Source organism: Camelina sativa, chromosome 14, assembly GCF_000633955.1.
Source record: "Camelina sativa cultivar DH55 chromosome 14, Cs, whole genome shotgun sequence".
In the NCBI taxonomy this organism is placed as follows: Eukaryota; Viridiplantae; Streptophyta; class Magnoliopsida; order Brassicales; family Brassicaceae; genus Camelina; species Camelina sativa.
In genome coordinates, this window is record NC_025698.1 from 20,288,406 (window position 1) to 20,310,262 (window position 21,857).

General features: G+C 36.6%; 2 protein-coding genes across 2 annotated transcripts in view; both read right to left on the bottom strand.

Annotated features, from left to right (window-relative positions):
• The window catches only part of LOC104743817, a 4,400-nt gene extending 3,861 nt beyond the window's left edge, over window positions 1-539 (bottom strand). Inside the window, exon 1 of the mRNA XM_010464862.1 lies at window positions 27-539. Coding sequence (XP_010463164.1) covers window positions 27-539 — 513 coding nt within the window. The remainder of the gene's footprint in view (window positions 1-26) is intronic.
• LOC104743819 (putative pumilio homolog 10) lies at window positions 13,947-15,625 on the bottom strand. Its single transcript, XM_010464863.1, has 6 exons — window positions 15,385-15,625; window positions 15,000-15,318; window positions 14,731-14,893; window positions 14,475-14,638; window positions 14,138-14,387; window positions 13,947-14,051 (listed from the first exon to the last, which is right to left on the bottom strand). Exons 1-6 carry the CDS (start codon window positions 15,623-15,625, stop codon window positions 13,947-13,949), a joined length of 1,242 nt encoding a protein of 413 aa, XP_010463165.1.

Below are 21,857 nucleotides of genomic sequence, written 5' to 3' on the forward strand. Positions count from 1 at the left end.
ATGTCTGTTAGCGAAAAATGCCGTACCACATCCTGAAAGTCCCGCATCCCACTAGTGACAAAGGGATTGTCATCATAAGTAGAGTGCTCAGCACCATCAAGTATTTCGTTAAAATCTCCAACTATCACCCAAGGCTGATTTGTAAAAAGTGGGGAGTCAAAATGAGACTTAAGATCCTCCCAAAGCTCCTTTCTTTCTTCAGCCAAATTGTATGCATAAACAAACGAGACAAAGAATTCCATAGTGTTACCAAGCAAAAGAATTGAGCAGGTGACGACCTGACCACTCTTAAAAACCGGTGTTACACGCACATCTTCCTTCCATACCACCCAAATTCGACCAAGATCATTGAACTCATAGTTAGTAATCGAAGACCATCCACGGAACACTGAAGAAATGATCCTAGGGGCCTTAGTTTCCTGGACACGCGTTTCAAGTAAACACCCAAACTGCAGAGATTCAGTTTGCAACCAATCACGAACAATAGAATGTTTTTTAGATTTGTTAAAACCACGCATGTTCCAGAAAAAACCAGACATTAATGGCGAGTTCGGGAGTTCTTCTTGCTCGAGACGCCAGGAGGAGCCCCCTTGGCTTGCTGAGAAGAAGACTCTGAAGTAGTCTTGTGTAACTGTTTCGTCTGCCATGGTAGAGAAGCGCGAATGGGAACATCCAATGCAGCTGTCTGCTTAGTAGGAACTACAGTAGCTAAAGTTTTTGCTGCAGGCTCTGTAACTACAGCAGCCGGGGCCGGAGCAGCCGGAGCCAAATGATCAGAGTTAGCCATTTCCGAGTCACCAACATCCTCTGTATCCCCCAGAACCGAGAATCTAGAAGAGCCGGAAACAGTAATATGTCCTACAGCAGACGGACTACGAGCTTTGTCAGAGTTCTTACAGCCCTTCCCGGGAGAGACAACTGACCAACCGGCAGCATCATCCACTTGAGAAGGAATTTCCTTACTCACACCTGCAGCAGCAGTAACTGCAGTTTGCTGAAACGGGACCGGAGGAGGAACCTCTGCCTCCGTAACCTTTTTCGGAGAAACAATTTCCCCTTCTTCAATAACAACATCAGAATCTTTAGGAGGGAACACTGGAGCAGACACACAATCATCACTAATGTGCCCCCACCCGTTACATCGAGAGCATTTTGGAGGGAGCCAGTGGTACTGGAACTCCACAGTTACATCCTCTGTTTTTGACAATTGAAAACGAAACGTGGAAGGCAAGGTTTGCGTAAGATTGACGTCCACAAAAACCTTAGCCTCACTAAACCGACTGCACAACTCAGTATCTGGGTGTAACCTAATAGGGTTACCTATTGGGCTGGTCAAAAAACCGAGACCCTCCCAAGAAAAGAGAGAGTGAGGAACATTCTTCAGAGAAACCCACAAGGGCATCGAGGAGATAACAGGCTGCGCATCCTCTGGAAGGGGGGACCATTTAGCTAGCATCATAGGTACTCCCGCAATATTCCACATTCCACGTCTCAAAACTCTCTTCCTGGTAGCCTCATCACGAATACGGAATCGAACAGAAGTTGCAGAATTTTCATAAACATCTATTCGGACTGACTTATCACCAAGAGGCCAGATCTTGTTGACTATTACATGAATTTTCGCAACATGCGGAGCCGCTGAAGGAAACCTACCCACCAAGAAATCGTCCCAGAGAGGAACCGAATCCTGAAGCACCACATCAGGAACCACAATCGTTGGGACTCCATCCACCCAATTAACATCATAGTCGTGTTTCTTAAGCGAAGGACGCTTAATCACTGCAGCTGCATAAGATTGTTGCTTATTTTGCGAAGAAGACTCGTCCCCTTGAGGGGGATCTACCTCCGACATGAAGGCTCACCGGTGGTGGCCGTCACAAGCCCTAGCGTGAGGGAGACTCAGAAAACCCTAATGTCGCTTTTGGAATCGCACTTTCCTTAATTAGAATGTCCCATGTTTTTGGTTTTTACGTCACTCTTGGGAAGCTAAAGCTAACTGAATCATTTATGCTATAATAAAGGGAGGTATTGGTTTAGGATTTAGAAAGAATTTTTATAACTTTAAAAGTTAGGTAAATATGTTGTTATTCAATCAAGACTTTTTAAAACTCTTATTTGGTGTTATTGGTTGTGGATTTGTAAAAAGTTATCTAAAATCTTGATAAATCTAGTGTTATTGGATTAAGAGTTTTATAAAGTCATTTAAAGTTTTATGTTATTCAAGTAAAACAAAAGAATCTTGGGTTGTTAATGAATTTAAATTTTATATTATTGGTTTAGGATTTTTATATCATTTCCTTCATAACAAAAGTCATGAAAACTCTTTCATCAAATAGAAAGATTTTACAAGATTAGAAAAAACAAATCAGCAAGATTTTAAAAAACTTCCTAAACAATCTCTTAGAATCCTTCATTTTTAACTTTCAATTTTCTATGATTCTAAAAATCAGCAAGAACATGAAGTCATTAAAATTCTTTCTAAATCCTAAACCAATACCTCCCCCTAATATGATTACATCGGCAAACTAATAATGAGATTTACAATGTATATTTGATTTTTGTTTTTTTTTTACTAAAACTTCATTTGTTATCTACTCAAACATAATTTGACCAATGATAATAATAATATTTAGAATATGAATGATCAAAATAATATTAATTTTTTTAAAAATCAATTGTTTGGTTGACGAAAAAGGGTCAAAACCAATAAAAGATAATTAACTTTATATTACAAGTTAAAAATACCATATATTATGAAATAAAGAGTACAATTTAGTCTAGTCTTTCATCTAATACATTTATCATTCTTTTTTTGTGTTTAAGCACATCAATATTGTATATTTATCTGGTATCATTTATTTTATTTTAATATCGTTATTTATTTTATCATCCACCATATCAATTTTTTGTTTTTTTATTGTAATTTATTTTATTTTTAACATATTAAATAGGATTTTTTCGTTTGTTTATTTTTCTGATATTATATATTTAGTTAAAGAAAGTGGATGTTTTTTGAAATTTGCTACTAGAATCAAACAAATATTAGTGTGTATAAAAAGTTAAAAGCAATAAGAAGTTTTAGAAGAAGAAATTAATTAAAAAATAATGTTTAAATTATATTAGAAGTTGAAAAGGTGATAAAACTCTTATTTTTTTCCATAATGATGATTTTGAAAAGACTTTTAATATACATTTTCGTCTTTTTTTTCTAACCATAAATGAAAAACAACTATTCATGATGTTTCTGACTTTGCTGTAAAAAAAAAATAGACTTAATAGATATTATTTCCAATAGATTTTTTCTTATTTAATTTCTCTATACCATCTAATTAAATGTATCAACTTTTTGGAACTTGCAATACATATTCTTGATTGGTCTTAATGTTTTATTTCTAATGTCCCCGTTCCTTCGATCTCATCATGATCATATCAACTCATGTAAGAGAGAAAGAGGGAGAACCATTGTGGTCAAGTTAAAGTATATTATAAGATCATATGCATTGGTAGAACAAGTGTAAGTTTCTCAGATATATTATTTTAATAGATTTTCTATAATTTAATTTTTAATTTAAATTTTAAAAAATAAAAAATAAAACAAAACCAATAGAATGGTTACATGAGATAAATCTCTCACCAAATTTTTTATGGTTTCTGATATGAGAGTCTATTGACAGTGACCATTGCATCGTTCATTGCTCTGTCCATGGATGATCCTTCGACAAACTGTGTTGTCACTTGCGTCAAATTGCCATTAAGCTTTTGTCTCCAAGTTATCATGGATTCTTTGTCGAACTTTTCTAGCTATCCCTTTGTCTTGTTATGTTTGGTTATGCTTATTGTAAGCCTTATTATTTTTGTAATATTGGCTACTCTTAACTTTGTATGATCTGAATGATACCAAGCTTTTGACCAAAAAAAAAAAAAAAAAGGATATGATGAACAGTGACGAATTTGGAATTTGAGAGGATGAGAGAGATATATTTCTCTTCTATTAACATTTTAGGTTTACAAAGAGAATCTATCGTAATACACAAGTAAACAAGTCTGAAGCTATTCTATCTTAACACAACTCAAATGTATAAAATAGACGATAGTGTTCAATTCTATCATGGCCAATACTATCAGGCTTCAAAATAGAATAAACGATCGTATCTATATATTCTACCATGAATATAGAATAGAAGATAATATTCTATTATACCAGGCTTGATCAATATATAGAGAAAACCAATAAAAGATAATTAACTTTATATTACAAGTTAAAAATATCATATATTATGAAACAATGAGTACAATTTTGTCTAGTATTTCATCTAATAGTACATTAATCATTTCTTTTTTTCTGTTTAAGCACATCACTATTGTATATTTATCTGGTTTCATTTATTTTCTTTTGATATCATTATTTATTTTCTCATCCATCATATCAATTTTTTTAAAAACATTTATATTTTCTTTTCTTTTCAACATATTAAATAGTTTTTTCATTTTATTATTATTATTCTGATATTATATATTTAGTTAAAGAAGTTGGATGATTTTTGAAAATTAGTAGTAGAATTAAAAAAATATTAATGTGAATAAAAATTAAAAGCAATAATAAGTTTTGAAATATTCAATAAATTAAAAATAATGCTCAAATCGTATTGAAAATTGAAAAGGTGATTAAACTCTTACTTTTTCTTATAATGATGATTTTGGAAAGACTTTTGATATACATTTTCGTCATTTTTTCTAGCCATAAATGAAAAACAACTATTCATGATGTTTTGGGCTTGTTATAAAAATAAAAATGCTGGATTTAATAGACATCATTCCCAATGAATTTCTACTTCTATCATCATCTATTTAAATGTATCATTCAACTTTTTGGAACTTGCAATACATATTCTTAGTTAGTCCTAATGTTTCATTTCTATGTCCTCGTTCCTTGATCTAATGATCATATCAAATAATGTTAAAAGAGAAAGAGTGAGAACAGTTGTTAGTCATGGCATAAAGAAAATATTCTAAGACGTACGACTACCTGATGTACTGGTTTAGCAAAAGTTGTTAGTCATGCTCCAAAGAGGGCAGTGTCTCTTTGTTTCCGAACTTGAAATACAAAATTAACAACAACAGTTTTTTTTTGTTACTAATCAAAGTCACTTCTTCAAGATGTTTTTCGAGAATATTCTTCTTACAATAAGGACTCAAATGTAGTGTAAGAATTGTGGAATGATAATGGAGTAAGTTTTAGAATTTGAGTGAATGGTGCAATAATGAGTTTGTATAAAAAAAAAATTAAAGTAATAATGAGTTTTGGAAGAATAAATAAATTAAAAATAATATTTAAATCATACTGGAAATTGAAAAGCTGATTTAAGTCTTATTTTTTTCATAATGATGATTTTGAAAAGACTTTTGATATACATTTTCATCATTTTTCTAGCCATAAATAAAAAACAACATTTGAATCTTGATCATTATATAAAACATAAAAACAAGCTCGATTTAATAAACATCATTTTCAATAGATTTCTAACTATGAAGGATTTGATGAGAGTAAAGACACATAATGTGTTAGAGGAAGAATTATATTAGACTCTCATTATTGTAATTGTACAATATACATTCTCTTATATAGAGATGAGTTTCCTAAATTAAGATTATGATAAGCTAAATATTATTTATACGATAATGCTAAACTTCTTAAATCAATATTAACATTTATCTAATATCTTCTAGAATAATATCTTCATGACTTCCATTTTCGGGTTTATCATCTCGACCGTCAATCTCGGTAGATCTCCGGTTCACCATCTCCCAATACCCTCCGGCAAGCTCATACGTGGTAACACGGGTGAGATTGGACAAGTCTTCAAAATAACAGCTTTATACCCGACCGTCGGGTCATCATCGACGTTTATACCCGGTCGTAGGGTCATCAACAGCGTTTATACTCGGCCGTAGAGTCATCTTCGTGGCATTTATACTCAGCTGTAGAGTCAATTCCTAAGGTTATGCTCGATTAAGCAATAAACCATAATTAGAATAAACTTGGTGAAACATAATCACCAACAATCTTCAACACCATGGATACGTGATGGCCGTTATCAGCTTAAACATCATCATCACGGAACACTTGTGCTAGCCAAAAACATAATCTTTGGTCGAATCTATAAAACAAGCCAACTCGCTTCTTCTTTGTCTTTAGATACCAAAGATCACCATTGGTTTATGATCGATCTTTCAACACACCGCACATCTAAGTTTCATCACCGCCCTAGCAAACTTGCTAGTCAATAAGAATCAAACGTGACCAAATCACTAACCAATACAACATAATTCCTTAAAAAAAAAGAATCACGATTCACGTCCTTCTTCTCATCTTCCTCCTCTTTCTTTCTTTTTTTTGTTTTTTGACCAAGAGACCAACACCATCGTACATCTTGGATTTATTTTCACCACAACCCAAATCATGGCCAAACATAAAAAAAAAAAAAAAAACACACTCACGTGTGTGTCAAGATACAAATTCCAGATTTTTTTTTTTTGACAAAAATCAGAAGAACCTTGCATAAGAAGCAAGCGATAAAAAGTCAAAGAAATTATAGATTTTTTTTTAAATAAAGAAACGATTAAAAATAGATAGAAAATTATAGAAGCGGAAGCAAACGAAAATCCTAACCCATAGTAATAGAGATCCATAGGATCGACTGCTCTGATACCATATTAAATTCGGGCTTTACTGTGGGCTTCCATCTCAAAACCAATTAGCAATGAGTGGAGAGGCCCTAACCCTTTATATATTACTTAAATCCCTTACATCTTTCCGATGTGGGATATTTTACACTAACACCCCCCCTTCACGCTCAGGCATGACCATCTGAAGCGTGGGCATATGTGGGATATTTTATTCACCGATGCTCACAAGTTGTGGGACAATTTGCGAGAACGTTTCTCAGTTGGGAATAAAGTACGTGTGCATCAACTAATGGCTAAGTTAGCTTCATGTAGACAAGAAGGGCAAGCGGTGATTGATTACTATGGACGGCTTGCCAAGATGTGGGAGGAGCTGCAAACGTATAGGCCACCACCGGCTTGTACGTGTTCTGCGGCAGCAGCATATGAGAAGGAGAGAGAAGATGAAAGAGTTCATCNTTAGCTTCATGTAGACAAGAAGGGCAAGCGGTGATTGATTACTATGGACGGCTTGCCAAGATGTGGGAGGAGCTGCAAACGTATAGGCCACCACCGGCTTGTACGTGTTCTGCGGCAGCAGCATATGAGAAGGAGAGAGAAGATGAAAGAGTTCGATTGCTCTGATACCATATTAAATTCGGGCTTTACTGTGGGCTTCCAACTCAAAACCAATTGGCAATGAGTGGAGAGGCCCTAACCCTTTATATATTACTTAAATCCCTTACATCTTTCCGATGTGGGATATTTTACACTAACACCCCCCTTTCACGCTCAGCATGACCATCTGAAGCGTGGGCATATGTGGGATATTTTATTCACCGATGCTCACAAGTTGTGGGACAATTTGCGAGAACGTTTCTCAGTTGGGAATAAAGTACGTGTGCATCAACTAATGGCTAAGTTAGCTTCATGTAGACAAGAAGGGCAAGCGGTGATTGATTACTATGGACGGCTTGCCAAGATGTGGGAGGAGCTGCAAACGTATAGGCCACCACCGGCTTGTACGTGTTCTGCGGCAGCAGCATATGAGAAGGAGAGAGAAGATGAAAGAGTTCATTAGTTCGTGATGGTTCTCGACGAGTCGAGATTCGGACATGTGGTGACTGCAATTATTGAGGCTGATGTGTTGCCTGATCTCGGGAAAGTGTACAACAAAGTGATTCGAGAAGAAGACAGGCTGAATTCAGCAAAGGTACGTGAACAACAACATGAAGCTGTTGGATTTCTAGCTTGTCGTGAACAAGGGAGTGGTGATGCAAATACAGCTCGACGTGATTCTCGTGAAGAAAGTAATTTTGGGGGTCAAAGTTTTGGTGGAAACAGAGGACGTGATCGACTCTGTTCCAACTGTGGGAGAGCTGGTCATGAGAAGAACTCATGTTGGCAGATAGTAGGATATCCAGAGTGGTTCTCCGAGAGGAATGGTAGAGGAGGACGTGGTTCAAACCGAGGCAGTGGTCGTGGTGATTTTTCTGGTGGAAGAGGAAGAGGACAAGTTAATATTGCCTATGCAACAAGTGCCAATCCGAATGTTGCGGGTTCTACTAATCTCACTCCAGAACAAATGTTACATGCGCTTTCTCAGATGTTGAAAGAAAAATCAAGTGGAGGTGGTGACAAATTGATTGGTAAGATATGTGGAGATGTGATTCTTGATACAGGAGCTTCTCATCACATGACGGGAGATTTGTCTGTTCTTTCAAATCTTAAAGATACATCACCTTATACGATTGGTTTTGCAGATGGAAGTACAACATCATCACGACATGATGTTTTATCGGATCGTATTAGTTTATATGATGTTTTATATGTACCAGATTTGAATTGCTCATTAGTCTTGGTATCAAAACTCTTGAAGGATTCTAATTGTTTTGCGTTTTTCACCGACGCGGTGTGTGTTTTACATGACCGGTTTTCGAGGACGCTGACTGGAGCCGGGAAAGAACGTGATGGCGTTTATTATTTTGCGGATGACAAAGTTGCTCGAGTAAACAAGACAGTTCGGAAGGTTGATGAACAGTTGTGGCATTAGCGGTTAGGTCATCCCTCGTTTTCAGTATTAGCTACTATGCCTTTGTTTTCTGGTGTTTCTGTTTCTGCTAGTCCAAGTCCGTGTGACACATGTTTTCGGGCTAAGCAAACTAGAGATTCTTTTTCGGAAAGTATTAATAAAACAAGTGAGTATTTTGCTTTAATCCATGTTGATGTTTGGGGTCCCTATCGTATCAAAGCGTCTAACGGAGCATCATATTTTTTAACAATTTTGGATGATTTTTCTCGTACTGTGTGGACATTTTTGCTGTTAGAAAAATTAGAACTTAAGAGTGTTCTTCAAAATTTTTGTGCTTATTCAGAAAAACAATTTGGTAAGGCGGTTAAAATGGTTCGAAGTGATAATGGAACAGAATTCTTGTGTTTGTCATCTTTGTTTCGAGAAAAGGGTATTGTACATCAAAACACTTGTGTGGGAACACCGCAACAAAATGGTAGAGTGGAAAGAAAGCATCGTCATCTCGTAAATGTTGCAAGATCGTTGTTATTTCAAGCAAATATGCCTACTAAATTTTGGGGAGAAGCGGTATTGACTGCAGCTCATGTTATTAATTTAACACCAACAAAGCTTCTACGTCATAAGTGTCCTCATGAGGTGTTGTTTGGACAACAACCTTCGTATGATGAGCTGAGAGTGTTCGGTTCTTTGTGTTATGCTCACAAACAGATACGAGACAAAGACAAGTTTGTCTCACGAAGTAGAAAATGTGTTTTTGTTGGTTACCCGTACAGTAAGAAAAGCTGGAACTTATACGATTTGGACACAAATGAGTTCTTTGTGTCTCGTGATGTGATATTCAAGGAAACTGAATTTCCATTCTCTTCTCAGTTGGAATCCGAACCCTCTAGCTGTGTTGTAGACAATTGTGATTTTGATTGGCTTCTTGACGTATCGGGAAATATTGAAAACAGGGGGAGTGTCGTGGGTTCTACGAGTGAGACGGACTCCCCAGCCAAAGTTGTCGAAACAGAGGTTCGTGAAGTTAGTCCTGCTGATCTTGATGTTGCAATTCTAGAAGTTGGACCCATTGTGTCGCCTAGAACATCTGCTGCTAGTGTTGTGAATGATGATCCTAGTACCGTCGAAGCTGAATTAGGACATGGTAAGCGTACGAAGATACCGTCTGTTCGATTGCAAGATTACCTGTTGTATAATAATGTGGCAAGCACTCCATCTAATCACGTTCTTCCCGATCACTCCATCCGCGATTCTCTCGTCACGGTCCAAGGTACTTCACTATACCCACTCACCGATTTTATCACTGATGCACGTTTTTCGACCCGCCACAAAGCTTTTCTTGCAGCGGTTAGTGCATCGGTGGAGCCACGAAGTTACAAAGAGGCTATTCAAGACAAACGGTGGACGAATGCTATGGGTAAAGAAGTTGGTGTTCTTGAGGGAAAAGTGGCTCTTGACACAATGTGGGTTTATAAAATCAAGTTTCACTCTGATGGAAGTATAGAACGGTATAAGGCACGCCTTGTGGTGCTAGGAAATCGACAAGTTGCGGGTCGAGATTTTGCTGAAACGTTTGCACCGGTGGCAAAAATGACAACTGTTCGAAGTTTGTTACGTCTTGTGGCTGCAAATAATTGGGAAGTGCATCAAATGGACGTCCACAACGCTTTTCTTCACGGTGATATTCATGAAGAAGTGTATATAAAAGCTTCCGCAAGGTTTTACACATCCTGAACCAAATAAAGTGTGTCGCCTCCATAAATCACTTTACGGGCTCCGGCAAGCACCTCGCTGTTGGTATGAGAAGCTTTCTACCGCTCTTACTAAAGCCGGATTTGTTCAGTCTTACTCTGATTACTCCTTATTTACCTATACCCGTGGGAGTGTCGAGATTCGTGTTTTAGTTTATGTTGATGATCTTATTGTTTGTGGAAATGATAGTGAGGCAATCCGCAAATTCAAGACATATATGGCCGAGTGTTTCCGTATGAAGGATTTGGGCAAGCTCAAATATTTTTTGGGTATTGAAATAGCCCGTAATGAGGAAGGTTTTATGTTGACACANCCCTTTTCAGCGATCTTCAATCTAAAAAGCAATTTTGATTTTCCTTTGCCTCTTTTTCTTATTTATGGGTTTGAGTGAGTTTTGTGTAAGTTAAACCTTAACAGAACAATTCTAGCATTCCAGTCTCCTTCCCTGAAAATACAACAATTCAAGTTTCAGTTCCCACTAGAGATAAAGAGGAAAAGAAGTCAAGAAGCAGGATTAAAGATCAATAAAGCAAGTACTTGCAACAGTAGACCAACTCACAACTGAAGGGACAGAGTTGGAGAATTTGTTTTCCGACAGAAGTTGACCAGATTTGATACTCCAAATGCGAGTATAGCAGTCATATCCTCCTGAAACAAACAACACAAGACAAACAAAAATAAGGAAACTCAAATCATCTTATTGAATTCAACATCACAATTCTGTCTTCCGAACATATATGGTTCCCATTTACTACTTGATATAAGAAATTTTTCTGACGGTCGATGTCAAATTTGATACGAGTATGAGAATTTACGTATCCTTCATATGTTTGTATAGCTACCATTAGTTGATCGTATAGCCTGATATATGATAAGAGAAAAGTCTGCTCTTTAGATAATTGGTGGGGCTATATGCAGAAGCTAGAGCTAGTAAGGGTAGTACTCATTGTTCCATCTATGGAGCTTGCCATATATTAAATACTGATCATAAGTTTTCAGCATCTTCAGGCTATAGAGAAGCAATGAGTGAAATAAAGAGTCACAAAAAAAGAAAAAGAAAAAAAAGTAAAGAGAAGTTGCCTACATGGTTTCAATCGTTTCGCAACCATGTAATAGATGAGGGCATGTAGATTAGGTGAGACAGATTTATGTTTCCTTGGAGCTACCAAAAGTAATATATAGTTAGAAATAAGTATCACCATAATTTTTGTGAGGAATTCTCAAGAGAGAGATATGAAAAAGATGTATCTTAGAAGTACCTCGAACCACTGTTTAGTTTATGTGTAGTAGTTTGACCAGCTTTACTCGATGATTGATGATGTCTTATCTTGTGTCTAGTTATCCTTGATCTCTCACGTAGATCAAGAGACACAATGGCTCCATTTTTTAGTCCGCATTGAACAATGTAATTTCCCTGGGAGAAACAAGTAGAAACATCTACTTTGAGGGGATTTTAGAGGTTTTCAGGGACTTAGAAGCATTCTCGGGGCTTAGTATCAGCTTGGAAAAATCAATTTTATTCTTGGCTGGTGTCTCTGCTTCTTCTCGGCATGCTGTCCTGTCTCGGTTTCCTTTTACGAGTGGCTCATTGCCAGTGCCAGTTCATTACTTGGGATTGCCTTTGCTCACCAAGAGGATGTCTCTTGATGATTGTCTCCCTTTGATTGAGAACATAAGGCACCGGATCAGCTCTTGGAAGAGTCATTTCCAATCATCTGCATGTCGTTTGCAATTATTGAGTTTCATGATCTTTAGCCTCACCAATTTTTGGATTTCGGCTTTACGTCTTTTATTGGGCCGATGTATACAAGGCCTCGATAGTTAGCCGACTTGTATAGTTGCTTGGTCAGCAATCTTTGTCTTAGGGTTTACCAAAGTTGTATAAATACCTTGTACAAACCTCGATGAATACACACACAAATTATTCTATTCTTCTTTACAACATGTTAAATTTGGGCTTATCTTGGGCTATTAACTAAAAACCAATTGGCAATTAGTAGATTGGCCCTAACCCTTTATATATTAATGATAGTTTTATCAAACTTCAGATGTGGGACTTGGATTGTATTCCAACAATCTCCCCTTCAAACCAAGGACCACAAATGGGATTTTAACACGCCTCCTCGAGATGATAACTCCATCTCGAACCGATCCCACTTGAACCGATAATAAACCCCTTCTTGGGCCCCCATTACTCGGGTTAACAAGAGGCATGTCCGTATCCACTTTTCTAGGTCCACCAGAACTTGAACCTTGGGCTCTGATACCATGTAGGATTTGATGAGAGTAAAGACACATAATGTGTTAGAGGAAGAATTATATTAGACTCTCATTATTGTAATTGTACAATATACATTCTCTTATATAGAGATGAGTTTCCTAAATTAAGATTATGATAAGCTAAATATTATTTATACGATAATGCTAAACTTCTTAAATCAATATTAACATTTATCTAATATCTTCTAGAATAATATCTTCATGACTTCCATTTTTGGGTTTATCATCTCGACCGTCAATCTCGGTAAATCTCCGGTTCACCATCTCCCAATAAACTATTTAAGCTCTCCATATCATCTAATTAAATGTATCACTAAACTTTTTAGAACTTACAGATCTTCTTAATTAGTTTTAATACTTCTCATGTCCTCGTTCCTTTGATATCACATATATAGAGAAAGAGGGGAGAACCATTGTCTCTTAAGAGGGGAGAACCATTGTCTCATGTCCTCGTTTTAATAATGGAAGATGTTTTTGAAAAGAATTTTTGTTTCATAATATAGGATGTTTTCAAATTTCTAACAAGTTTTAGATTAGTTTAATATTTTCTATTATGCAGTATTGTTTTTTATAGGTTAAATTTTTAAAATTAGACACTTTTTATTCTGTGTATTTTGGTTAAAACATCATATATTTTGAAATAAAAGGAATATATCATAAATGGTATAATGGCATAAAGCACATAATAACACGTACGACGTTCTGGTTAAGCAAAAGTTGTTCCTCATCCACTACAAAAAAAAAAAAAAAAAANTCATTATATAAAATATAAAAACAAGCTCGAGTTAATAAACATCATTTTCAATAGATTTCTTACTATTTAAGCTCTCTATATCATTTAATTAAATGTATCACTAATTTTTTTTTTTCAACGTATCACTAAACTTTTTAGAACTTACAGTTCATCTTCGTGATTAGTCTTAATGCTTCTCATGTCCTCGTTCCTTTGATATTGAAATTGATTGGACCCATATAACATATATAGAGAAAGAGGGGAAAACCATTGTCTCTTAAGTTATACGAGTATATCATAAAGAGTAATGGCATAAAGCACATTCTAACACGTACGATGTTCTGGTTTAGCAAAAGTTGTTCCTCATGCACTACAAAAAAAAAAAAAAAAAGAGACCGACGACAAACGAAGAGGGCAGTGTCGCTTTGTTTCGGATCTTGAAATACAAAATTAACAACAACAGTTTCTTTTTGTTACTAATAAAAGTCACTTCTTGAAAATGTTTTTGGAGAATATCTTCTTGCAATAAGGACTCGACTTTAGTCTCCCAAACCGATTAACTTTCTCTACCAATCTAGCTCGTACAGCTCCCTGTTTCAATGAACCCCAAAACCCATTTCAAATTCTATTATTGGAAGCTTTTTGGTTGTATAAAATATGTATGATATTGGATTTACCTTGGTTACAGAGAGAGCTTTTTGGATCACATAGTTTCCATATGGATCCTGCAGAAGATCTTCAAAGTTTGGAAAAGAGAGGAGCTCGTTGACAATCTCAGCTCGGCTCTCTGGATACTTAGTTAGACACTTCTCTATCACATGGCTACTAAACTTCTGAGTCGCTAGCTCGACGTAATGCGTTTTAAACTGATCCAGCAACTTCACTGGAGAATCTTGTTGCTCTATTAGGCATTGTACCACATAGTTCCTGCCCATTTCCACAAACCCATAAAGAGAGAACATACCAATTTCATCATGAGTGGCTTTTTTGAGTCTACAGTAGATTTGAATTTACCCAAACTGATCCTGTGAAAGATGAAGTAAGTCTCTTGATATCTCAGCGATGAGTCTCTCACGTTGCGGTCCAACAGAGTTTGAAAGGCAACACTGAAGCACACAGCATCCGTGGAGAAGAGGTGCAATCTCAGTACAATACTTTGTAGCTGCTTCCAACACAAAATGACACCAAATTGCACAAGAATTCATCAGACATATGTTTTACGTACTCATCAGAGTTTAAGTAAGAAACAGAAGATGGAGATAAATTAAACCTTGTTGTCGTTAGGGCCCAGAAATTGCAAACAACTCCGAATGACATGGCTTCCATTCAGATCTTTATCTAGGGGGAGGAAGCCCGGTTTGAGTCCAGACTTCACTAATGCAATCTGCTGTCTTGTTTTCATAGTTTCAATCCACTTCTGTATAACCCTTGTTCTGTTTCAATTCAAAAACATTAGCCAGAGTTGTGACATATATAAGCGACTGTTACATTTACTATATTATCAACAAAAGTAGACTTAAGAGAAGTAAACGTACGTACCCATAAGTATTGAGACAGATCTTGATGAACTCCACTGGTTTTAAGGTCAACACTCTCACAATCAGTGTTCTAAGGTCTTCATCACAAACTTGTAATATTTTCTGAACGAAGTAGTTTCCAAATGGATCCTTAGAGAGTTCAGTGACATGGTCAATGATTTCAAGGAATATAACGTGGCAATCAAGAAACGCTCCTTGATCAGCCAATTTCTGCAGAACTCGACTACCAATCTGATCCTTGGTCATTAAGTACACAAATCCGTAACGCATAACCATGGACGCAAGACTAGGAGGCAAAACAGTCGTCATCTTTGGATCATCTTCCTTTAACTATCTTCTCCTTCCGTTAAACTGAGTACTCTCTACTGGATAGGATGCTGTAGAACCTTCCATAGTGACTAGGGATTGAGAAACTTCAAAGGAATCTTGAAAGCCAGGAAATCTAAGCTCTGCTTGAGAAGAGACTCCATGCAAGTTTTTGTTTTGCGGAAAGCCTTGGCGAGCAGAGGAAGCTTCACTCAGATTCTGGTCGTCGAACCTAGAAAACTCATGAACAGCTCTAGGTCTAAACACAAAATCACCCGGGTCGACCCGGAACGTCTCTTCGGGTCTGCTCCACATATTCATTCTGACAACCCGTCCCGCGGATCCTACTAGCCCCTGCTAGCTGCCCCAACGGACTGTCTGTAGACTCTCGTAGCCCCCGCTAGCCGTCCCAACGGACCCCAAGCTGGCCCTGTAGGGCATCGATCCTAACCCCTCACTGTAGATATCCAAATCCACCAGTAGGTTATTGGTGTGTCAGGCATTCCTCGAACCCTGGTCCCCATCCTTTAACAACCTTCCCACAGGACAAGCTGTCACCAATTGACCTGTAGTTCTATTCCACGGTGAGAGGTTGGGATCGACGCCCTGTAGGGCCAGCTAGCGGGGTCCACGGACGGTCCGTTAGCGGGACGGGTTGTCACATCAGATCAATTGGTGATAGCTTGTCATGTGGGAAGGTTGTTAAAGGGTGGGGACCAAGGTTCGAGGAACGCCTGGCGCACCAATAACCTACTGGTGGACTTGGATGAGTAGTTCCATTCAACAGTGAAGGGTTAGGATCGTTGCCCTGCAGGGCCAGCTTGAAGTCCGTTGGGGCGGCTAGCGGGAGGCTAGTGGGGTCCACAAACGGTCTGTTAGGATAGCTAGCGGGGGGGCTAGTGGGATCCGCGGGACGGGTTGTCATACTCATGTCACAAGAGATACCCATTTTGTTAAGCTTTTTACACAAATCCAGTGCCTCACCATTACTTGTGTTGTAACGCTGATTCTTCAGAAATGAGTTTGTCTCAAGACTCTTAAGGAAGATCTGAAGATCTGAAGCTCGTCCCAAGTTAATATCTCCATGAAACCCTCCAGAACCCATGAACTCTCTTCAAACATCAAGACACAGAATAAAGAGTAAAATCGATTTCACAAACAAAGAATAGAGTGAGAGAGAAAGTGTTGTGCATGTCGATGTTTTCACTCAAACATCAATCAATGAATTTTATAGGCAAGAGTGCCTCAATATTAGGAATTTACAAATTTGTCCCTGGTTTTGTCTTTATTTCAATCCGTTTTTGTGTTGGTCTTTTGCACCTCCGTTGAGAGCATTACCATTGGTAATCCCCTGGACTCTCAAGTAACATTTTAATAAAAAATATTATTTAACTTAAAATTTATTTGTTTTAAAAAATCAACCAATGAGAATATAACATTTAAAGAAAAAACGTTAGAGAGTGTTTTTAAATATCTAGGTAGAGATCCTGAATTTCTCTCTTCTCAACTTTTTATTAGTTTTTGTTTTTTATTAATTTGACACTCATAAAAAAAGAGTAATGAGAATGCTCTGAAAGTATGTAATGCATATACTCTTATTAAAAATAATAAAAAAGAGAGAAGAGAAAATGAGAGATAAGTAATAGTTAAGGGTATCTCAAGTGAAGAAATCTTTAAGGATGCTTAACAAAATTAAATTAATAAAAATATTTAAAACTGAAGAAAAAGAAAGAAATGTTTTTCGAATAGGAACTTTTAGAAACTTTTCTCAGCTACTACTACACACATATAAGTTATTTAGTAGTCATTTCAATTAAAAAAAAGTTATAATTAAAATACTATTATCTTTTTTTTGGAACGCTAATCACTTCTAACGATGGACTTGATTTAAGAAACCTTTCTGGGAAAATAAAGCATATGTGTCATTTACTTATTGGTGTTTTTATTAGAAATAAATAAAAAACAAAATTATATAATAAATAAATATTTTTTTCTTTATTTGAGATACGTTAAACGTATCTGACCAATAGATATGCTCTTAGAGTAAATCCAACCGAGCAATGTGGTACGATTTCTTTAAATAAAAATATTATTTTAATTATAAATATATATTTATTATATTTTATTAATAATAACAATTAAAAACCTGACACATGTATATTTGGTAGGAGAAGCGTTGCTTCACTAAGCAACTTCAGTGCCATTTTTCTCCTTTTTTTCTCTTTTATTATTATATTTTTTTTTAAAGAACTCTCAGAATTAACATCTACCAGTGGAGATGCCCTTAGACCTATAGAAATCCTCTTACGTCATTCCTCAGTGCTCATATGTGCCAAAAACTCTATTACGTCACTCCTCATTGATCATGTGCCAAAGCTTAAAACCCTTATTAAATATAAACTATAAATGAAAATCTGATTTTTTCTTTAAATGAATCTTTCATCCATTATATTAATTATTTAACTTTTGTATTTAATCATTTGTCTATTCATTATGTCAGGTCATTTTTTTCCTTTCGAACATATCCCATCATTATTCTTTTCACAAAAAAAAAATTGGCATGTACAAGTACAATAATCATATATCTTGAAAAGAGAATAATGTAAAAATAATGCATGTGTCAAATTGGATGTTGAAAATATGATTTAACTCTTGATTTATATGCTTCCAACCAAAATATTTAATGACCTTTGATGTCAATTGGCAAGCTGTGACTAGATATATGTTGTTTTTCTATTGGTTATACAATTTTTTTTGTGTGTTTTTATCTCCTTCCAATTATTTATGCTCAATTATTGTGTAGTAATTATTTTTTTTTTAAATATCTTTATACCAAAACTCATCATTTTTTAAGATCTATATATAGATACTAGTCTCGTTTCATTTGGACATAGGAATAAAATTTCATTTTTCACTATAACTTTTCAATTAACTTCTGATCAACTCTTTTTGTTTATTTAAACTTTTTTTTTTGTTTAATGGATCACAATAATAATCTTTTTAACACCCAAAATTATTCTAGTAATCTGTTCAACTACCCAAATTCATACAATTATCAATTTTAAAATTAATCTACCATTAACCCCAAAATATACCAAATTACTGGTTTTCACCAAAAAATTTCATGTCGTCAGCTGTTCTAAGCTATCCTCTATATTTTGGATCAATGATGCCATATCCATCTGAACAACCTTCTAAATCTTCTACTCCAATGAATAATGTTTCAAATGTTGGAGTAAATGACTCTTTTGGATTTTTTACACAAATTGCTTTTGGTGATATGAACGGTGGTAATAATGCCACTCTAGATACAGAGGATCCAACTCTATCTCGACGAAAAAGCTCCAAATGAACCACATAGCAAAATATGGTGTTATTGAGTGGGTGGATTAAATATGGAACAAACCATATTGTTGACAAAAACCAAAAAATTGAAGCTTATTGGAGTAAAACTGATGACTATTATAATGAACATTGCTCATTTCATCTCCTCCACGATGGAGTTTCATACAAAAATTGTTACAACTACATGAACCCAAAACGAGGAAAACGAATTGGCGCTTATGATAACGCCAAGCGTATACAACTAAGCGGGTGATCAGAAAATGATATATTGGCAAAAGCGCATGAATTATATTCAAGTGCTACAAATGGCCATTTCAATTTAATGTCAGAATGACACGCTGTTTGTGATCAACCATGTTATGGTAGTTAGGTACGTAGAAATACTGGCTCTAGAAGTAGTGGATTTTAAAGATCCCGTGAGAGTGATGCAAATGATTCCAGTTTTGTAAGATCTAATGCTTGTCCAATGGGGAAAGATGCAGCTAAAAAAAGGGAAAAAGAAAGGTAAGGGGCAGCTTTGCAAGTGGTCAATGAAGAGTGGAATGAATTCAAACAATTTAAATTGCAAGAGTTGGAACAATTGGACAAAATAACCATAAGGCAAGAGAGGCAAACCAAATAATGAAAGAAAGAATTGAATCTAAGAAGATAAAGGTGTTTCTGAAGCTAAGTGAAAAGAGTACCTCGATGACCTGGTAAAGAGCGGTTGGAGATGTTGAACCACAATTGTAACACCCGTGAACCAAATTTTGATAATTTGGTGAGGGTGTCGATCATCCTTAGTGGTGGTGTCGGTCGACACCTTAAGTAGAGGGATATTCGGTGCGATTTTAGGATTCTCGGTTCAGGTTGGTTCGGTTTGGGGGTCGTATTTAAAGTGGGAAATCAACATTTTTGGGTTCAGAAAACCTAATTGTCGCCTCCTTGGTGTGAAAAAGAGAGAAAGCGATTCCCAAAAATTCCTGAGAGTTCCTGAAGGTTTTTCCTGAAGATTTTGCCCTTATTTTTGTGAGTTTTTGGCTTGGAGTTTGGAGATCTAAAGCTGAGAACGTGGGAGAAGCTTGGTCGTTTTTTTTGGTGAGATCTCATTGTTTTGGCAAAGGTGAGTACATGACCATGACTTATCTAAGCTGAGATCTATGTTTTCTGTGATTTGTGTGATGTGTTGTTGTTTTCTTGTGAGTTCTATGTGTTTTTCGTGAGTCATGAGGCTTAGATATGTTCCTGAGATCGTGTGAGACGGAAAGGAGGAGCTTGGAGATGAGTTTCGAAGGTTATGTTTGAAGGAAATCGATGCTCAGCATCGGTTTCGGTCGACACCAACACAAGGATGACTCGAGGACTTGACGAGTGTCGGTCGACACCATGTGGAGGTGTCGGTCGACACCATGTGGAGGTGTCGGTCGACACCATGTGGAGTTGGGAATGTTGAGAATGGTGTCGGTCGACATCAGTTGTGATGTCGGTCGACACCAGATGACCAGCGTTGGTCGACACCCTTCTGCAGAGACCGTTTATGTCATGTTGCTTTGTGCATTGCCTAGTTTGTTTTATTGTTTGTTGATTGTGGCATGAGAGATCTTATTGCTTGTGTGTATAGCCCAGTAGATGGAAGGATTACCTCACTAAGTATTTATGGTAATACTTATGCCTCTCTTTTGTGTTGTGGCGTAGGTAAAGGAAAACTGTGATTGTGGAATCAAGGCTATGAAGAGGAGGATGTTCTAGAGGATCGGTTATTTGCTCTGTGTATTTGTTAGGATGCTAGAGTGGAACTTAGTGGTCTAGAACGTATGTTGGGGTTGCTGGTTTTTATGATTGGTTATGTTCTGGATTGTTGTTGGAATTGATATTATGTTATTTCTTTAATTGTTATTGATTATTGGAGTTGAATTATTTGTTGTCCGCTGTTTTTCTTGATTGGGGGTAGGTTGCTAGTGAGTATGTGATCACTAGATATTAAGATATTTAAAAAAAAACGGGTCGGGTTGTTTTTGTTTGGTATCAGAGCCCATACGGTTAAAGGTACGGGTTCGCTGTGTGCTTTGTGATGTGGATGTTGGATTGAATGCTTGTGTGTGGCTTGGGGTTCACCCAGAGTATCAATTCCCTATGCAGTTGTAGTACAAAGTGTTATCAATCCAAATGGTTTTTATGCTAGCAGATAAAATATGATCATAACAGAGCAGGTCAAGCCAAGCAATAGTAATGGGGTTTTTCTAACAATCTAAAATAAGCAAAAGTAAATAAAAGAACAAGAACCACACGACCTAAGTACTCGATGCAAGCATTCAGGTACAGGATCGGGTGAGATGATCAGATCGAGTAGACTAGGATGAACAGCTCGAAGGGATACACGAAGCTGGTGATCGAGTACAGTTCGGGTAAGGGGTCGAGTTCTAGAATAAAACTAAACAATCAAGATAAGAAAGCTCCTAAGGATGGGGTAATTGACTCATAAGTGCTCCTGACCAATTTGGGACGTCCTATATGCCTCAAGCAAATATTCCCTAGACAATGAATCTCTTAATTCTTGCTAAAACACTCTCGTGATAGAAACAATCAACCTTAGTCACTCCCCTATCCAACTCTTGTTGGAGAAACATGACCAAGCATGCATTACAATCCGACTCATTATTTTCAATAAACTCCTTACACATCTAATCTCTTAGGCTAAGTGAGTAAATCTCTAGCATTGATTGATTCAAGCATTTCAACAACATCTTTCGATGGCAAAACACCCTAGATCTAATCTCAACCTCTCGGTCTGAAAATAGCATTAAGAACATCAATCTAGAAAGGAATTTATATAAAGTAAATATTCAAGCTAAGACATCCTAATCGATCAAGAACACATATTTGTTTATCCCATCCTTAGAAACTTTGATTGACTACTCAGATCTCATGGTAAAAAGCATAAAAACACAAATGAATGAAAATTGCATTGTATTGAAAATAAGATAAAAGTAATAGAGTACATAATCGAAACTAAAAATAATAGCAAAAGAAACAAAATCGAATCCTAACAAAGTGGAAAAAGTGTTTGAGTCGCTCAATTTCTCTCTCTTAGAAGCTCTCGCTCTCTGTTCTGAGTGTATGCGGCGTGCTTGGGCGAGAGGAAGAAGATGAGGGTTTATATATGGAAACCCTTCTAACCTAGCTGCCCAGTTCTGCTCGAGGTGGTGCACGAGTTTCAAGTCGGGTAGTT